Source organism: Pocillopora verrucosa, chromosome 2, assembly GCF_036669915.1.
Source record: "Pocillopora verrucosa isolate sample1 chromosome 2, ASM3666991v2, whole genome shotgun sequence".
Taxonomy (NCBI): domain Eukaryota; kingdom Metazoa; phylum Cnidaria; class Anthozoa; order Scleractinia; family Pocilloporidae; genus Pocillopora; species Pocillopora verrucosa.
Window position 1 is genome coordinate 19,696,563 of NC_089313.1, and position 18,316 is coordinate 19,714,878.

The 18,316-nt window shown below is 36.5% G+C and overlaps 1 protein-coding gene and 1 pseudogene across 1 annotated transcript; one reads left to right on the forward strand and one right to left on the reverse strand.

The window, feature by feature from the left end:
• Positions 1-226: 226 nt before the first annotated feature.
• Positions 227-17,967, forward strand: LOC131790540 (ornithine decarboxylase-like). Its single transcript, XM_059107749.2, has 15 exons — positions 227-384; positions 501-639; positions 6,444-6,567; positions 8,946-9,042; positions 9,195-9,271; positions 9,373-9,458; positions 10,879-10,965; positions 11,540-11,585; positions 11,950-12,038; positions 12,236-12,317; positions 14,751-14,834; positions 15,203-15,409; positions 15,867-16,049; positions 16,290-16,408; positions 17,202-17,967. Exons 3-15 carry the CDS (start codon positions 6,466-6,468, stop codon positions 17,329-17,331), a joined length of 1,389 nt encoding a protein of 462 aa, XP_058963732.1. The 5' UTR covers positions 227-384; positions 501-639; positions 6,444-6,465; the 3' UTR covers positions 17,332-17,967.
• LOC136279128 (uncharacterized) lies at positions 4,816-6,258 on the reverse strand (annotated as a pseudogene).
• Positions 17,968-18,316: the final 349 nt, after the last annotated feature.

The following is an 18,316-nucleotide window of genomic DNA, read 5'->3' on the forward strand; positions in this document are numbered from 1 at the left end:
TCTAAGCTAGAAGACTACGATTTGCCATAGTGTGTTGTTCAAACGACTCACCCACAACCCCACCCTCAAATACTTCTAATTTTTTTGCACATACAGATCCTTTTTGATTGACTCATTTTTTTCATTACAAAGCTGATAATTATGTGCATAATTTTGTCTTGGAAGTTTGGTCAGGCTTTGCGCAATCGTCTAAGACCACCAAACCAACCAATCACAATAAAGTTGTCACATGGTCGCACGCGAGCCATAGTTTTGACGGTCGTACACGTTCGATGTTTGAATGTTCGCTCGTCGCTTACTTTTTCTTTAAAAGTTCAAGATAAATCAGTCACCATTCCGCGTTTAAAAGAGGGAAGAATTGTCTGCTGCGACCCTGCGGTGAAGGTGAGACATTTTTGTCCATATTTTATGGAATTACTGGCTTTTCATATGCGACATTGAAGTCCACGTTAACTGAAAGTAATGGCCGTTCACCCACCTTTCTCCCGACCTTTATACAGGGCGGCCATACTGCGAAAATCTACTCCAACTGCCCAGAAGCTGACTTCCTGAAGAAGGAAAAGTTCGAATTCACCTTCAACGTGGATTCCGACCCAAGCTAGCGTTTGCTAAGGGTGCATTTTTGAGAACAGTCGTCATGTAAGTATACAACCATGCATTTTCAAATGTACCACACGGCTTTTCCGCGTTTTAAGACATGTTTTCGCAGAGAGGCTGTGCTAGCTCTAGGCCCCTCGAGTTAGTCTTGGTTTTTTTTTTTTGCTCCCCGCATTTTATAAGTGCTTTCTTTCTCGATAAAAGCATAGCTAACGCGTGAACTAAAAGTTTTATAACCTTTTATAACCTCAGGTTATTTTTAAATCTTTTTGTAACAAAAGGTTAGTGATTTTTATTAAAACCTCTTCTTTCTCGAAAAAGATGCTCAAATGAAATACGAAAGGGGTTTTATAAACAATGGTTATAGGACTGAATGGAGTCCAATTCAGTCTGTAACTATACGAGTGATTAACAAAATTAGACAACTGCGAAGTGGGAGTCCAATTTGTTAATTTCGAGTATATGATTACAGGACATGACATGAAGTGCTGTTACTGAGAAATCAAAACTATGGCAAAATTTTGAGAAAGAAACTAGAAATCGGTTGTTTAAAGAAAATTGACAGTTAACTTGGCAAAATGCGAGACAACAGCGCATGCTCATGATGCATTCTGTCCACTTGCAAAGGCATAACCTACCAACTGTCCTATCACACTGTCCAATTACAAGCATAATGCACACACTGTCCTATTAGGGTTCAAATTGGGCTGGTGATAACCAATCACATTTGAGAATTAAGTTATAGATTTGATTAAGGGTGGATAGTGCTGCCCAAGGGATAAATTGCTTTCCAGCAAATAAGTGATAGCAAAATGTATAGTGCTATTCGCCAGATGGAGATTTGTCTAGTAGATATTGTTATCTGACCTTCAAAAAATAGTGGCCAGGTGAGTAGCTTCTGAAGAAAGGCACAAAAAGTTATGGAGGCTCTTATAATTTTAATCAGAAATCTAGATTTAAGATTAAAAAATCCAGAATAAACCAAACTAAGTCTGAAAGACCTTTTTTTAATGAGACCTTTTTTTAATGTGCGGCTAAGTGCAAACAAGATTGTCATCATATAACCAGTACAGCCATGTACACGCAATCACATGTGAAAACCATAATGGAAGCTGATGTGTATCAGTCTGTAAGGGTTGACATGTGCTTGTCTGGAAATAGCTGTGTGGCTCTTCAGTCAAATGGCTTTGTTGCAAAATTTTCAAGGAAAAAAGGAAAAGGCTAAAGAAAGTTGTGTTTTTGTTAAAGTGTGAGCTTCTTGTTCTGACTTGGAGAAAACAACAATGGAAAATTTTTATTGTAGAATCATTTTATGGTTGTCCTGCATGCTTCTGTCTTTTGTTCTTTTGACCTTGAGCCAGTATTTTCCTGTCTGGCCTTCCACTCAGTCATTAAGTACATGTATATATTATTAGCTTGATGAATTAAAATTCAAGTGGACATCAAAGACTTTCCACAAGGCACCCTTTTCAAACAAAAGCTTATTTCTCTTGTATGCATCAGTCTTTGGAATCAGATTTTAGAGCCAATATGTAAATTTGTCTGGTTTTGCAGATGACCAGCAATTGATTAATGTTTTTGCATTTATTATCCAACATATGGAGTAGGCAGGAAGTTTTCACAAGATATATATTGAAGTAAAACAGTTGTTTTTTATCTTGATAATCTTTGATTTTGATGATATGTAGTGTGGAAATCTAATACCTCAAGCCAATATTTTCCTGTCTGGCCTTCCACTCAGTCATTAAGTTCATGTATCTATTATCAGCTTGATGAATTAAAATTCATGTGGACATCAAAGGCTTTCCACAAGGCACCCTTTTCAAACAAAGGCTTATTTCTCTTGTATGCAATCAGTCTTTGGAATCAGATTTTAGAGCCAATATGCAAATTTGTCTGGTTTCGCAGATGATTTTTATGATGTGCAGTGTGGAAATCTGATATTTTGTTATAGTTTATTTTTCTTCATTTCATTTCAATTTCCTTATTCTGTCAAGGCACAAGAACAAGAGGTCTTCAATGTTGCCAATCTTGACAGTATGCAAAATTAATGTAACATATGAACATGCAGGGTACAGTTAAATTGATTTTGGGCAAGTTAGAACCATTGTCCATTAGTCTAAAGGCTTTTCTAACTAGCCTTCCTCCGTATGCAAACAGAATAGTGAAAATTTGTGAGTTGCCCTTTGGGCAAGTGATGAAACAAACCCTCTGTCACAGCCTGGATGGAATATTAACTACATTAAGTGGCAAATGTTTTGGCACATTCCACAACTTTTTTAATTTTCCCTATAACTTTTATTTTCCTCTTAGTGAATAAAGAAAAAAAAGATTTTGGTGAGAGATCATCACTCTTTTGCTGCTGTTTAATCAGAAATGGGTTTGGGTAATATTGATACAAGGGTAGTGCAAGGTTTTGTGTGAACAACTGTGAAATAGGTAGTAAAATCTCACAATTTACTTTTGGGGGGGGAGGTTTGGTGAAATTAACCTTGCCTAATGATCTTGAACTTTAGAAATATTAGTTTTAAATCGCAAAGAAATAACTCAATAAAGCCTTTTCAGTTTTATTTACTTGTGTTAAGTCTGCATTTAGCTCTTTTCTTGGTGTGGTATTAAAATAAAATAAAAAAATGCTGCAACAGCTACCTCAAAGCAGCTAAAGTTTGAAATTGTGTGCTTAAGCATTAAATATTATCTTGATATATTAGTGATTAAACACCTACACTACCTCTTTGTTGTGATGAATGAAAATGAACCAGTGTTGATAATTGGCTCAAAACTGAACCCTTTCCTATGCAACGATGAGAAGGTACAAATGGGTTGTTTAAGAAGAGATGCATTACTGAGTATGTGTACATCCATATTTTCTGCCAGAGTTTAAATGTTCTTGGTTTTCCTGACAAGATCTTTCAGGGAATTTGGGGAGATAAATGACAGCTCTAAAACCTTTGGATTTTTCTCTACTAATTATCACTTGACCCAGGGATTTCCTTTTATTTTTCATTGCTTATTTCATCCTTCCAAAGAGCAATAGATTGGTTAAAACAATTTCCATTACTACTGACCATGACTTCTCTCCTTTGAGGAGGTATATTTTTAGACATTGTAATATGTTTGTTTCATATGTTAACAAGTACAAAAACAGGCAGTACAAAAATACAACTGAAAAGACTTGAGTGTGCTATATCTGTGTGGTTGAAGGCTAATTTTGTGATATGACGAGGCCATTACAGGATTGTGATTACATAATTATATGATAGACCTTTTGCAAGGAGAGAAGGGAATTGGTATAATTTACAACATATTTAATCTATCTATGATAAAACTTTGGCAAAAGCCTTGATCTCTCTCCAAAATCATTTTTAGGATGTTGAAGCAACCTTTTGCCATATACTTCCTTCTAAGAACTTGCAACCTTTTGCCCCATGGCAATTCCACAAATCTTTGTGCAAACACAAGGATCCCTTTAACTAGCAACTTGTTCATTTCAGTGTTGCTTGGTGTTGCAAAATGGGCACAAAATTCAGACAACAATGTTTAGGGAAAAGGGGGAACTTGCTAGTAACCTATTAGAGATGAATGCAAGAGCTCTATTTTTATGTTGAGAGGAGGTTTTTCTACCACCTAGTGAGGGGAGGCATGCCAACTGCTTTTGCCACTCATTGTAGCATTAGGGCTATTGGTGTGGACTTTCTACACACTCTGATATAATGATGGCCTTGCTGACTATAGAGTCTCTGTGGCTTTTTGTTAAGAGTATAGGAGTGTGGAATCTGAAGGTCTGAGGTCCAATTCCTTATGGGAACTCTGAAGCTTTTCTTTAACTCATTCCTTTTATGAGGGAAAAAATATACTTCAACATTTATGCATTTTTCATTGACAAACTTCTTGTGAGATATTTTGCTATGTATATGAAAATAAATGTAACAGGAGACTACTCTTCAATTTTACAATTAGAAATTGATTTAATGGTTGGTAAAAATCTGTTTCACTGGGAGGTGTTCTTTGTCATTCCTTTGGCTTTGTATATCAGACTGAAGATAGAGTACACATACACATTAAATGTGAAAGGTTAACATTTCTATTCAACCAAAAGAATTTGGTTTATCAACTGAGTTGATAATGAAAATTGGCAACTGTGAAAAGTTTTGAAAGGTGAAATTTAAAGTGTTTGCCTTACATCAGAGCAAATATATTCTTTTAACCCATTGAGCCCCACACCTTAGAGCTCAGACCACCCCCTGAAATTCCAGAGAAAATGGCTGCCACAGTGAACACACAGACCACTGCCAAAATAATTTAAGATTTTAATGTCTTCATTTCACTCTACTGAAGGGAAACTGCACAAAGTTGCATATTAAATAATATACTTTCCCCCTGTCAAATTTTATTTTCAATTTGAGCATCAGGCTCTCTCAAAAAAAAATTCTAAAGCTAGAGAACGGATTCAACTTCATGATGTACAGCGAGTCATTGGCAAGGTTGCCTTCAGCTTTGAAAGTATTTATCAGTATGATGACTCTCTTTTGCACTCTTATTCCATCAGAATCATGTAAAAAGCTTTCCCTCAAATACAACACCAAAAGACAGATCGCAAATTCCTCCTCAACGAAAGGAATCCTAAACTTTCTAACGCGGGTCAATTTTGAATTTGCCCGCCATAGCGACATCGCGACACGTCACAAGGCGCAGCTATAAAATTACTTTTTGCGAGTCATGAGCAAGAACAAACCAATTTTTACGCCTAAATGAAAAGTTTCACTTTGAACAATGCATATATTTTCTTCGCTTAGGCAAACTTTTGCTCCAAGCGAGTTACAAGGGGCAAACTTTGCAGAGGAGATCGTTTCGGTCTTCTGCGGTCGGGTCAGCAAGATGTAAATATTTCCCGAGAGTCATGAAGCGGTGCTCTGGGATCGTTTTTTTAAACAATCAACTCCAACAAACTCGTCAGAATCCCAGTACATTGCCAACTGAGGAAGTTCATAGATTCCAATGAGAATGTTTAGCCCGAGATACGCTGAAATTTCCGCTTGGGTAGATGTGAACGATCGATCCCCTTTCGAACGAGCGTACGCAACGGTGTATCGGACGTCTTCGTCAATGTAAGCATCGTCGATAAATACATTAAAGAAATCTTTGGCAGTTGCATTTTCTCCGAGATCTCTGGTCGGGCCACGACGAATGGAGAATTCCTCAACATTAATTTGTCGCAATTAGCTAGACCATTGAAGAGCATTTGGTCGGCTTTCTTCTGCGGCAGATTCTTCATCACTACTGGCGTCGCTTTCTTCTTACTCTTCACTAGCGTATAGCTCAACATCGGAATCGCTTCCCCTTTCTTGTGACCGCAGGTCGAAAAAGTCTTCCATCTCGTCATCCACATTTCGAAGCAAGTTTTGTTCATGCTGTGCTTGACGTGCTTGTCGCTTTTTTCAATTTCTTCGATGATAAATCCAGCGAAGACTTCTTGCTCTTCATCGGATGAAAATTAACTTTCATCAATTCTTCCAGAAGCCATGTCTAAGACCACGACATATTTTTGAAAAATTTGCAAAAAATCGCACGGTAAACGTGTAATAGTGAGTTTGGTCTCAAACGAAAGCTTATTTTTTGCATGTCACGTTTCACTGCTTTTCAATACCCAGGGGAGTTTTGTTTCTAAGCTACAGCCAATCAAAACAAGCCAATTTTGACAGGGCGCATGAGGGCGCATTGGAATTTCAGAGGGGTTTTATTTCTGGGCGCATGAGGGCGCATCGGATGTCAATGGGTTAATACCCTTCTACTGATGCAGTGCCACAATTTCTTTAGAAACTTATTCCTTTTATTTTCATTCATAGCCTTTCTAGGTAATTGTTCAAGATGAAGTGTTCTCTTGGAGAAGATGTCATACTTGACATATTGGAGGATCAGTTGTCCTGCGTGGATATTATTGAACGAAAACTTTGTGCCTTGGGGAGAGAGGTTTGAATCCATTTATCTCTTTTTTAGTTTAATGTACTAGTTTTTTGGGGGGATTGCAGATATTAAGTCTTTAATGCAAGCATCACCTTGCATTTTGATGTTTGCAAGAAGACCCTGATTATGTGGTGAGCTCTTCAGCCTTTTAAAGTCCTTGTGATTGTTCATACTGTAGAAGTACCACAAACATGTTGTGTTTTAACATAGATTTATCATTCATTTGCACAAGGTTAATCCTGTTTTTTAAATCTGTATTGGGATGATTACTCTAAGTGATATAATGTGTAAGAAACAAAAGCAATGTATTGTAAGATTAAACAAATGTATTAATCTTCATTTTGCCGGGGTTAACTGAATAAAAATTTTAACTTGTAATCTACAAGTTGAACCATTGTATTTAGAAGTACCGACAAAGACAAGTTTAATAACCATTGTTACAAGTCCAGGTTACGAGTGTCCAGTTAGTAATTACAGGTGTAGCACTATAAGTGTAAAAGATGGTAAATATCAAATTTGATAAAACTATTGGAAGAGTCCAACTTGTCTTTTAATTAACAAGGGTCCAACTTGAAAATCACTTGTGCAAAATACAAGTTTCACATCACTTGTAGACATGGACTACTACTTCTGAAAAATGACATTGGAGTGTCACAATATGTCATCCTCTAGTGAAGGGGAATTCAACAAGCTGCTGAGACATCAAGTTATCTGTTAACCAAGGAATTCCCAAAATAGATGGCTTTTCAACATCAAAAATCCAGGGAAATTAGAAGTTTAGAAGTTTCGTCTGCCTGTGGAGGCCTCAGCAACGGCAAGACAGCAACTTTTAGTGTTTCTTCACTTCCATGGAATAAATTCCTTCTATAACTTAATGCACTCTTGTCATGGTATCTCCTCATCAACAGTATGACATATCATTTATCACTTTGTCCCTGCAATAATTAGCTTTTGATGGGTGCTCATATGATGGCCTGGCTGGCCTCTTACTATTGCCTCTGAATTCAGAGACATTGCAGGCTTTCTGTGTGTTGCAGGCTGCTTTGATGAAACTCGCATCCCTGTGAACCCACCTTGCAATGATAAAGATACCTACATCAACCTCCATCATTCCAAATCTCAATGTTGCCATGGTAGCAGGCCCAGATTACACCATCATCTTCTGGACCACTAATGAGCAACAGGGGAGTAGACAATTCCCGGAAGCAGTTATTTAAGGCAACTCTGCCTACGTCTGCAACAACTGGTGGATCCCCCCTTTCAGAGAAGAGGTGGAAGGGGCTTGCCGCAGGTTTAATAAGGTGCATGAGAAAACACAATGCACTATTGCAAGGGAACATGGTGTTCTCAAAAAGAGGTTCCAAGCTCTCCAGACAACCATGTGAAAATGAGAAACGGGGGAAAAAAATGACAATAGCATTCTCATTTCATTACTAACCAGGCTCGCATGTTTAAGAAGGTTGATTTATTTAAATGTGGATTATGACTATTTACCTTCAAAGCTAGGAGTTGTTGTGACAACAATCTCCTCTCCAAATACAATATCCAGATTGTTGACTTTCACTTGCTCTATGTTGGCACTTACATGGCTTAAAACATTGGGGACAGTCTCATCTTCTCAGTTTACTCTCCACTCCCCCTGCACCAGTCTTCTTTGATTTGCTTACTTTTTTGTGTGGAGACCTAGCCTACAAATGGTAGCCCATAGAACATTGGAGGGTTTGGGCACTGTCTATGTTTGTGCTAAGGCCATTTAATTGCATATGAAACTTTTCCCATGTTGCTTGCTTTACTTTCTCCATCACTGGTGCTAAAACTATTATTCTGTGTTCCCTCATGAGCTGAGCCAAAAGAAAATTTTGCAGTGTGGATAACATGCCCAATGACAGACAAGAATAAAACTGTAAGCAAACAAAGCAAAGCAGCATATGTTGAAGGGAAAGTAACGATTTTTAACTGCATTTGTAAAAGATGCGCTAACATTCAAGCAGAGTCAACATTTATAAAAGGGTCACAATTGTGGCTCACCATAAGTGGTAAGATGGCAGAAAAAAATAGCTATTGGGAGTGAAAATTGACAAATTTTAACCGTTAGTCATAGAGAAAATAAACTGTGGAAGAAAATTCTTTTAAAACTAATGGGAAGAAAGTAACCTTTAGCCTAAAAATCCATCACCCTATTGAGACTGTCTTGTATGGTTCTACCATTGTAATTTACACTTGTGTACTGACTCAAGATACATGTGTAAATTCCTGTGTGGAATATTGTTTTATTAAATTCTTGTCATTACAAGTCAGACTTTACCTGCATATATTACACATGTGAAAACTACAAGTGTATTTTCTTTATTAAATTAACCCCTGTTGTTTTTTTTGTACCCAAGGACCCTGATGATGCCTTTTATATAGTAGACCTGGCTGATGTTCTTCTTAAACACAAGAAGTGGGTTTCTCTTCTTCCTCGAGTAGAACCTTTTTATGGTTAGTGGATTTTTTTTTTCCTCTAACAAGATAGAGATTTTATGTAGACTACTGTAGAATAAAACTACCTTTTAATTTTGTTAATCAGTCAACTTTTAAATCCAGACATTGTAATGGCTGAAACTGCAATTGTTTGTTTTGTCTCCTTGTAGCAATGAAGTGTAACTGTGATCCTGTAATCCTAAAGATGTTAGCAGGGTTGGGAATTGGTTTTGATTGTGCAAGCAAGGTATTAAATTTTCTGTTTAGCATTATCATCTAGTGAAGTCACTGTGGTGTTCTTTTATGAGTCTCTCATTTATTTTGTTTTTTTTTAACTTTTTTTGGCAGATTGAAATGCAAACTATGTTAGGGATGGGTGTACCCCCATCTAAGATTGTGTATGCCAATCCTTGCAAGCAGGCTTCTCATCTCAGGTTTGTTAACCTACTTGGCTATTAACATAGGGTGCTTGATCTTTACTGATAAGGAGCTGCAGATACAAAAGTGTTCTTGGTTTGTGGTAATCATAAATTCTTATTTATAACTTTAGTTTTGTTAAAGATCTAGTTATCTGATTGATTTAGGGGTTGTTCCATAAATGTCTTCCATTTCAATTGTGCCCTATAACATTTTATATAAGCTGACAAAATATTTCTGAAGAGACAAACCAAGTAAGTAGTAATTTGTTTCTGGATATATGACCATCTGTCTTTAATTGTTAAGCTCTTAATAGTGGAACATTTCCATGGTATTTATCCTTGGCTACCGTTGGCTCATTTTAAGTATTATTTTTATGTTTTCATTAGTTAATTAGGTATAAGGGCCACAAGTTTATTAATTTGTATATCAGGGCGTGAAATTGCGCCTAATATAGGCGCCAATGCGACTAAATTTTTCAATTTGGTGACCAAATCTTGAAAATTAGTCGCCAAATTGGCGACTAGAATATTTCATCACAACCATATCGAGAGACATAGTGAATCAAAAAGATTTGCAAAGATAAATCCGCGGCAAACTTCCTCGTTAAGTATGTTTCCAAAACTCAGCACACGCATCTCAATTGATAACTAGACACTATCTTGGATTTAGGTGAGCTTGAACGTTGTATATCATCCATCCTAGTGTCCACTTTTCAGAACGTTAGATCTTTTCCCCAAATTAATTTTGGAGGGTCCATCGAGAACGTTGACAGCGTAAAAAAAAGGTTTTGTTTGTCTTTGAAAATGGCATCCAACTTTTTTTGAATTGGCTACTACTTTGAAGAATTTAGCAGCCAAGTGGCTATCAGAAAAAAAAAATAATTTCATGCCCTGTATATTGTTATTTGTTTTTGTTATTGTTACTATTAATACTATTAATTTGTACCCAGATAATGGAGCCTTGCACTTGCTTTTCCAAGATGATCAGATTAGAACTGTTTTGTAGTTTTGGTGTAAACCATTTCATTTCCATAATTTAAATGTGAAGCCTGTTAAAATGACCAAAACTTGTCACCAAAAATACATCGGATGTTTATTATAAAAATTATCCCATGCTGAATTTACATTAATTGATACAAATGCAAATATGCAATATACAATGTATACACACTGTGTATGCTACATGAGATATAACAAAACCATACCACCATTGATATTAATACTTTGTTTGTTGGTCTTGAGAAAGTAATGTTATACTGCACTGTATGCCCTAGTTGATTGGTTCTAAATTTCCATTGCCTATAACTGTCCTTACACAGTTAAGAGAATTAGATTTATGATTACTCTCTAGAGTTGAAGGATCTTTTGGCCTTCTTTCTTTCTAATGATTTTGGTATGTTTCACAATAGATATTTCACACTTAAAATTTTGACAGATTCTCTGAGAAGCATGGAATTTCCTTGATGACTTTTGACAATGAGCTGGAGTTGCACAAGATCAAAGAGTTGCACCCTGCAGCAAAGTAAATATTACCTCTTAAGTTGGAAGTACTGAGTAGATACAGGATAGGCTATGTCAAACATCCTAAAAAAAGATACAGAGAAGGATGTGTTGAACAACACTCCTGGGAGCTTTGCCACTGTATGCTGTTCGCAAGTGTCACAGTTATGTTCACAGTTGTTAGTAGAAGCTGGTAGGTGGTACAGACCTGTCAGCTGTGCTACTTTTATGCCAGCTACCTAACGAGTAGTGCTCAAAGACAAAGACAAAAATAAAAAATGATATTTGAACTGATTATAACGTTGATGTTGTAGAGAAAAAAAGGCCCAAAGATGTCCTAGAGTGCTGAAAATCTTGTCTCAGAGAGTTTAAAATTTAAAATTTTTTCAGGGGAACATGCCCTCAGACCTTCATATGAAGGGCATGTTGCATAAAACCATGCTTGCTGCACAAGCATAATAAAATTCAGCCACCTACTCAGTTGAGATCATGCATCTATTATGTTTGCTTATAACAACCCTGCCATTTAAAAGTACTTGAACTTAGCCTCTGTTTAGCATCCTTAGGTCTTATAAAGCGATTTCTCCTTGTAATAGATTACTTCTGCGCATCAGGACAGATGACTCCAAGTCCCTCTGCCAGGTTAGCACAAGGATTTTTGCTTCTACTTGTGGGTGGGTTAGTGAAAGCATGTTGTCTGGAGAGATGTATGGAATAGATTTTTAGCTGTGCAAAACCACCATTAACTTAAAGATGGTAATTTGTAAAGGGACAACAATGATTAAAGTAAAAGCAAGATCTTCAGAGTACAGTGAGGATTAAAGTGGTTTGCAAATCATGATTTTTAAAATAGAGTTTAAATATTTCAAGATGCTCAATTGCTGATCTTGTCCTTGGTGGTGAATGTGACTTGTATATTCCCCATCTTCTTGGCCTACCTGACTACCCACTATGGTGACACGTTGCAGATTTTCTGTTGGTAAAACTATCTTATTGTTTTAATTAGCTTGGAATCAAGTATGGTGCTCCTTTGAAGCAATGTCGTCATCTTCTTTCTGTTGCCCATGCACTTAATTTGAACATAATTGGAGTAAGGTAACATAGTGAAAAATATTTTTTCCTACTGTTTTTTTACTTTTCTAAATTCTTTGGCTATGATGAAAATGACTTGCCCTTTCTTAATTTTGTTATGTGATGAGTATGTTAATGTACTCTCTGAGCCAGTTTGACCTGAATGATTTGGTGTCAGATCACTTTGTTCATCTTGGATTGAAAAGTTGTTTTCTGTTTAGTTTTCATGTTGGCAGTGGATGCTATGATGCAAGTGCATATGCAACAGCCATTTCAGCTGCTCGAAGTGTGTTTAACGTTGCTGTGAGTAACGCTGGATTTATGTTAATAATTCTGATATCAAGAGGAATCAACATCATTATTTCATTATATTAGTTGTGGTTCAAGTTAATCAAATGATTACATTTTAACTTCCCTTGCAAAAGTAACTCCTTGGACTTGCACATGCAGAGGATAATTTGTGTGCATAAGCCACCAAGTGAAGGGAGGAAGTTCATATTTGGTTTGTTTGGGCATCATAGATGAGGGCTTTTTTTTAGTGGAAACCTTGAAGTAATACATGACTTTGCTAATACTACATCCAGATGAATGCTGGGACTGGCCAACCGTGTACCAGGTTCCTCAAGAGGCATGTTGTTTTACACTTCCTCTATCTTTGTTATTGTTGTGTGAGATGCAGAGCCCATAAAAGAGTTACAGAAACCCATCAATTGAAAATAAAGATTGTTGTTGACAGTTGGTACCTTTTGGGATGTCTACTGTCGTTTCCACATTTCCACAGAGATCGATGATCTTGTCCCTTCATGGACAGAAAAAAGGTTTGCAAACATACAGCTTCAAAATAATTTTTTGGTTCTGTACCTCACACAACAACAGCAAAGATCAAGGCTGTGTGAAATAATATAGTGGTTTAGCAAGAGGACGGGAACATAATTTCAGAACGGTGCGTGCAGCAAAAATGCTGAGAAAAAACTGGGTCGAGAATCCCGCCGTTGTGTTGAAAAGTGACTTAGCAGTCGTTTCAACGAACCGTCCACGTTATATTTGTTCTTGAATATCCTAACCTTGGCTCTTTAGGATCATTATCAGCTTTGAATTTTCGGTTTCATGGACCATTTGAAGGACAATGAAATTATCCTCTGTGAGAGAGTAACAAGCACAAACTGAGAATAATTTACTACAAGTGAGTTGTTAATATGAATCCACATGGGTGATTAAATTTTGAAATTATTTCATTCCAGTTCAGTCTCGAGTCTGCAGATTCATCTATCAAATTTTGAAGCCCACTAAATATTTTTTTCCCTATGATTTGTATCGTTGTCATTTTGTTTCGTGCTTCTAGATTTTAGCACTACTCGTTTTTCTTTATAATTTGGTAAAGTATAATTTGGAATTGAAATTGTTGCCGTTTTTCCCTTGTTTACTGAATATTCTTCTCAATCATGACAGTACACCTCTTTTAAGCACCACCTTCTTAGAGTTGCAATGCATTTTGAATGGGGTTATCAGGAATTTTGGCGAAAACATGTAGAGATCAAGCGACCCAATGATGGAGTTGTTTACAATGAGTTCCCATTTAACCATGAACGAATGAAATGCACTCGAACTAGTCACCAGTGAAACGGTTAGACTGAGGAATCAGACTTCGTTCCTGTTTTATTTTGTTTTCGTTTAATTTAATTTAATTTTTTTTTAACGATTAAAGTCATTCAAGAAAGAATCAAATTAATAGATTAAGAGAGCCATGCCAAAATCACGTTGATTGTTATTTTCTTTCGTAGATGACTTTCTTGTCTAGGTTTTCAAAAACTAAAGACATAAAAAAGTGCAAACCCAAGCTATTCTCAAATTTTTTCTTATCTCTGACTTCAATTCGTAGAACACTTTTTAATCACGGTTAAAATGACAATGACAACAGATAACACTGAATAATAAAGCACGTGACCTTAGTGTTGTTTCATTTTGATAAACTTCAACATGAAGCAAGTTTAATTTATTGATGAATTAGTTCATGATAAAATTAACAGCACCTGTTCTTAAGAGTTTTCATACATGGTTTAAGAAATGTATGAAAGAAAAGCCCTTACGTAGCTTAAAGACACGCTCAATTACAAAAGGTAACTGAGCCCTAAAATCTTAGATCGCTTGCTGATGGTCGTGTTTCCTCTCGGGAATCCAGAGTAAATGTAGCGGTAAATTTTCACAAATTCACGGAATAAAACAGAGAAAGGAACCTGGTTATCCTGGAAATGAATTCTGAAATCATTCCAAACTGCATTATCTCGTCTTTAAGTGCACAATTAACACAAATCCTAGGCGTTTTGATCATGATGGGAAAACCAGTGAAATGATGTCCTGAACTTGATGGGGAAGAATGGCAACGCTAACACCGGAAGTCGAATTAGAGTCGTGTCCAGATTATCCATGCGCTTTCCTGTTCTGAAACAATGTTCCCGTCCTTTTGGGAAACCACTCTAATATGCCCCTTAAGGGACCACATACAGGGTCAGCCAATCCTAATGTTCATTCAGACCCTAGAATTAGCAAAGTTGAGTAAAGGTCTTAAAGGAGGGTGAAAATGCACATTGGCCTTAAACGATAAACCTGAAAAATAAGACCAAATTGGGTGCCTCTGACTGCCTTGTCCAAGCCTCTGTGGACCAGTTTCTAAATTATATACTCTTCTAAGCTAATTTTTTTTTTGTCTTTGCTCATTAATTTTGAATTTCAACTCAGGTTGAGATGGGATTTGAATTTTCAATGCTTGACATTGGTGGTGGTTTCCCTGGAGCGCCAGATGCGGCCATTACTTTTGAAGAGGTTAGGTTTTGGGAGTATGTGTGAACTTCATAGTGAGCTTCAACAAGCCATAGTTCCCTGAAAAGACGAAAGTGCTAGTTGTACATTTGCAATAATAGGACTTTGCTGGTATAAAAGCACAAGATATCATCAGTGCGTCAACCATTGTCACATTACAAAATATGAATATGGAGTACAGGTAAACAAGTATAAGATAGATGATGGTGATCATGTTGACTTGTGAAGCATGGATGCCTTTGATCAAGGTGTATAACCATCTAGCGTACTGAAATTAATCAGTTATAGAGTAGTGAGCATCAACAAAAAGTGTCTACATTCTGATACAAACAATGAAGTAGTAGTTTTGTTCCCTTGATTCCCTCTTGTAGGTTTGTTCTATTCTGAATCCACTATTGGAGGAACATTTCCCAGTAAGCTCAGGTATCCGCATCATAGCAGAACCAGGCCGTTACTATTCTGCATCAGCCTGTACTCTTGTTGTCAATGTTGTTGCTTGTCGTTCTGTGAAGGCCAGTCAGTTTAATGGAAATGATCTGACCATTGGTACTCCTGAGTACAAGGACTCTGATGAGCTGGTAAGTTTTACAAAAATAAAGTCTCCTCAAAATTACAACTGATATGAAAATCATAGGAAAATTAAATCTCATAGGAAGAGCAAATCCATTACAATTATGTGAATTTTCAAATCAATGCACACAAAATGATTATAACTGAAAATGATTTTCATGACTGTTGTTGAACGGCATGACCCTACCACTTGAATAGTTTTTGTTTGTTTGTTTGTTTTTTTTGCTGATGTGAAATTACCCCTCCCACCTCAAATGGTGTTGAGCTCAGCAAATATTTTTTCTTTTTTAGATCTTTACCAAATGAAGGCTGCTTAACTTAGATTTTTGTGTAGTTAGGTATTAAGTGGTTTTAATTTTCTGTTACAGTTTTGGATAAGGGCATAAATGTAAAGTAGATTAAATGAAGTCAATCTTTTTTATTCATGTTTGGTAACCAATTGTGAATATTCAATCTCCACTCCAGGGTTTCATGTATTACATCAATGATGGTGTGTATGGTTCCTTTAACTGCCTGGTCTTTGATCATGCAACTGTGCACCCTGAAGTCTTTGGTGCTGAAGAAACTGCTCCAAAATTTCCTTCAAGCATTTGGGGCCCCACTTGTGATTCTTTGGACTGTATCACCAAGAGTGCATTCTTGCCAAGGGTATATTTTGAGCTTTAAATACAATTTTAAGTATTATTGTAAGTAGCTCTAGAGTTTTACTCTTTGCAATATATGTCACTGATTCTATCTTTGAGGTTACACAAGCTTGGAGACTTTGTTCAGAAGTTTGAAATAATGAGTTAAAGGAATTAATTTACATTTACCACCTTTTTTCATGTGCCAAATGTGGGTCATTAGTCCTGAGAAGAAATTTCAATTTTCATCTTCTGTTTGAATTAGATTCAAGTTGGGCAGTGGCTTTATTTTAGAAACATGGGAGCCTATACTTGCTCAGCAGCTTCTACCTTCAATGGATTCAACAAACCTATGAAGTACTACACTATTTCTATCAGCTGCTGGTAAGGAAAAGAGGCTAAATATTTTGGAAGTTGTGTCATGTATGATTGGATGATTTGGTTTTATAAAAAGAGTTGGTAATGTAAATTAACCATTGTAAAGGGTTTCTCAAACTTGCATTTCAAGGATTAGCATGTTGTCAGAGCAAATTACCAGTACAAGGGCTCAGACAAATGGCTAATGCTTCAAACATCAATTAAGAAACTCCTTACCATGGCCAAGTTGCATTATCAACTCAGTTGATAAGACCAAATTATATTATAGTAAATCCCCCTTCTCAGTGACACGGTACCACTGTTACTTCAGGAGCTAACCTCCTTTATTCATGCATGATTGTTTACTTTGGAGTCAGGGAGAACGGAATGATTTGGTGTGTGTACTTGATCAAGACATTTGACTTGACATACTTGTAGTGCCTCTTTTTATATTTTGGACCAAATGGTTCCTGGCAAATTTGTAGGGGGGTTTGAAGAACTGCTATTAGTTTGTGTGATTGTCTAAAGGAATTGCAATGTAGGTCTTGTGGATGGTTTTTTAAAGATGTACAAATTACTTTAGGGTGTCCTTTGTTATTGAATACGTTTAGGAATGTAATCTGTTCTTCTGATTTAGCAAAATTGAAAAACATGGCTTTGATTTTGCTCTGTGTAAACTTACCAGACTCTTTAAAATCGATTTAACTCCTTGGAATTTTATCTTTTCCTCATGGGTTTGTTAGATATTTTTAGTTATTGTTGACATTTTCCCTTTTGTACTTGGAACGTTACCATTAGGGTTTTATCATCCTTTTCTCAGGCCTATGCTGAAAAAAGTCTTGGAGAAGATTGGTTTGAATGTGCACTGGCCTTGTCACATCTCTGTCGATCACAAGACGGCCATTGGTAATGGTCCTGAATCCTTGGAAATAATTACCTCAGCTCCATAACTTAAGAGGGAAGAGAGAGAAGAAAACCTGCTCCTCTTTGATTAATCTCTTCCCTAGTGAACTGAGAACCAAACATAAGGATTAGAAAGGGTTGCTATTACAATAAGCAGAATACAAATATTATACCAGATTTAACGTTTTGAAGTTAGGTACCCATATTTAAAAACTCGACATTGTTATAGAGGTAGAACTGAAGTGTTACAAGTAGTTTTAAGTTGCTTTAGTATCTAATCAATAACAACATGAGATAACCGTGATTCCACTTATTTGATAGAGATTTGTGGCTGTTCATCGTTATGTTTATGCTATGGCTTAGCATGAGGTCTCTTGGCAATGCACCAAAGAAAAGGGTAGATTTATAAATTACAATCGTGTGAAAGGAGATTTTATTCGTTATAGTCATGGATTTTCCTTACACTAGTCATGTTACTGTTGAGTTGTTGTACAACATAGCAGTGAAAGGTTATTTAATATTAAGAATTGTGTTGCTGGTCTCTCCACAAGGGTTGTTGGGCATACAAAATGTAATAGCTCCACAAATGCGCAATTATAAAACCAAATTGGAGTTGACTGAGTTTTAAAAACGCTGTAATTGTTAATTCATGAAAGAAAACTAATAAATCTGTAGTTAAAGGGCTTTTGGCTTTGTTTCTGCTAACTCTATGTCAAAGATTTACTCGGATTTAATTTTTTTTTTTACTCTTGGCGCCCTCTATACTTGAGTTATACTTTTCTTAACCTTCCAAAAAATTCCTAAACAAAACTTTTCATTCCCAATGAACAATTTCCTGACCCCCAGATTATTAAAGAATCGCTTCCATTATACGCAAAAGATTTGCTGTTATATTTTGTTCTCGAGGCTCACAGTTGTCCACAAGCTTCGCTCTCAAGACTGTTCACTTCACGGGAAAGATAAAGATAGAGAGGGTAAACGTGACGGGAAAAGAGAAAAGTATAGTGATCAATTTGTCCCACTAATTTTGAC

What these genes read in the sequence shown, in the direction of transcription:
- LOC131790540 (XM_059107749.2), top strand. Translation starts at nt 6,466, where the DNA reads ATGAAGTGTTCTCTTGGAGAAGATGTCATACTTGACATATTGGAGGAT. An exon ending in TCGAGTAGAACCTTTTTATG is followed by an intron (nt 9,043 to 9,194) that starts GTTAGTGGATTT and finishes GTCTCCTTGTAG; the next exon opens with CAATGAAGTGTAACTGTGAT. An exon ending in AAGCAGGCTTCTCATCTCAG is followed by an intron (nt 9,459 to 10,878) that starts GTTTGTTAACCT and finishes AAATTTTGACAG; the next exon opens with ATTCTCTGAGAAGCATGGAA.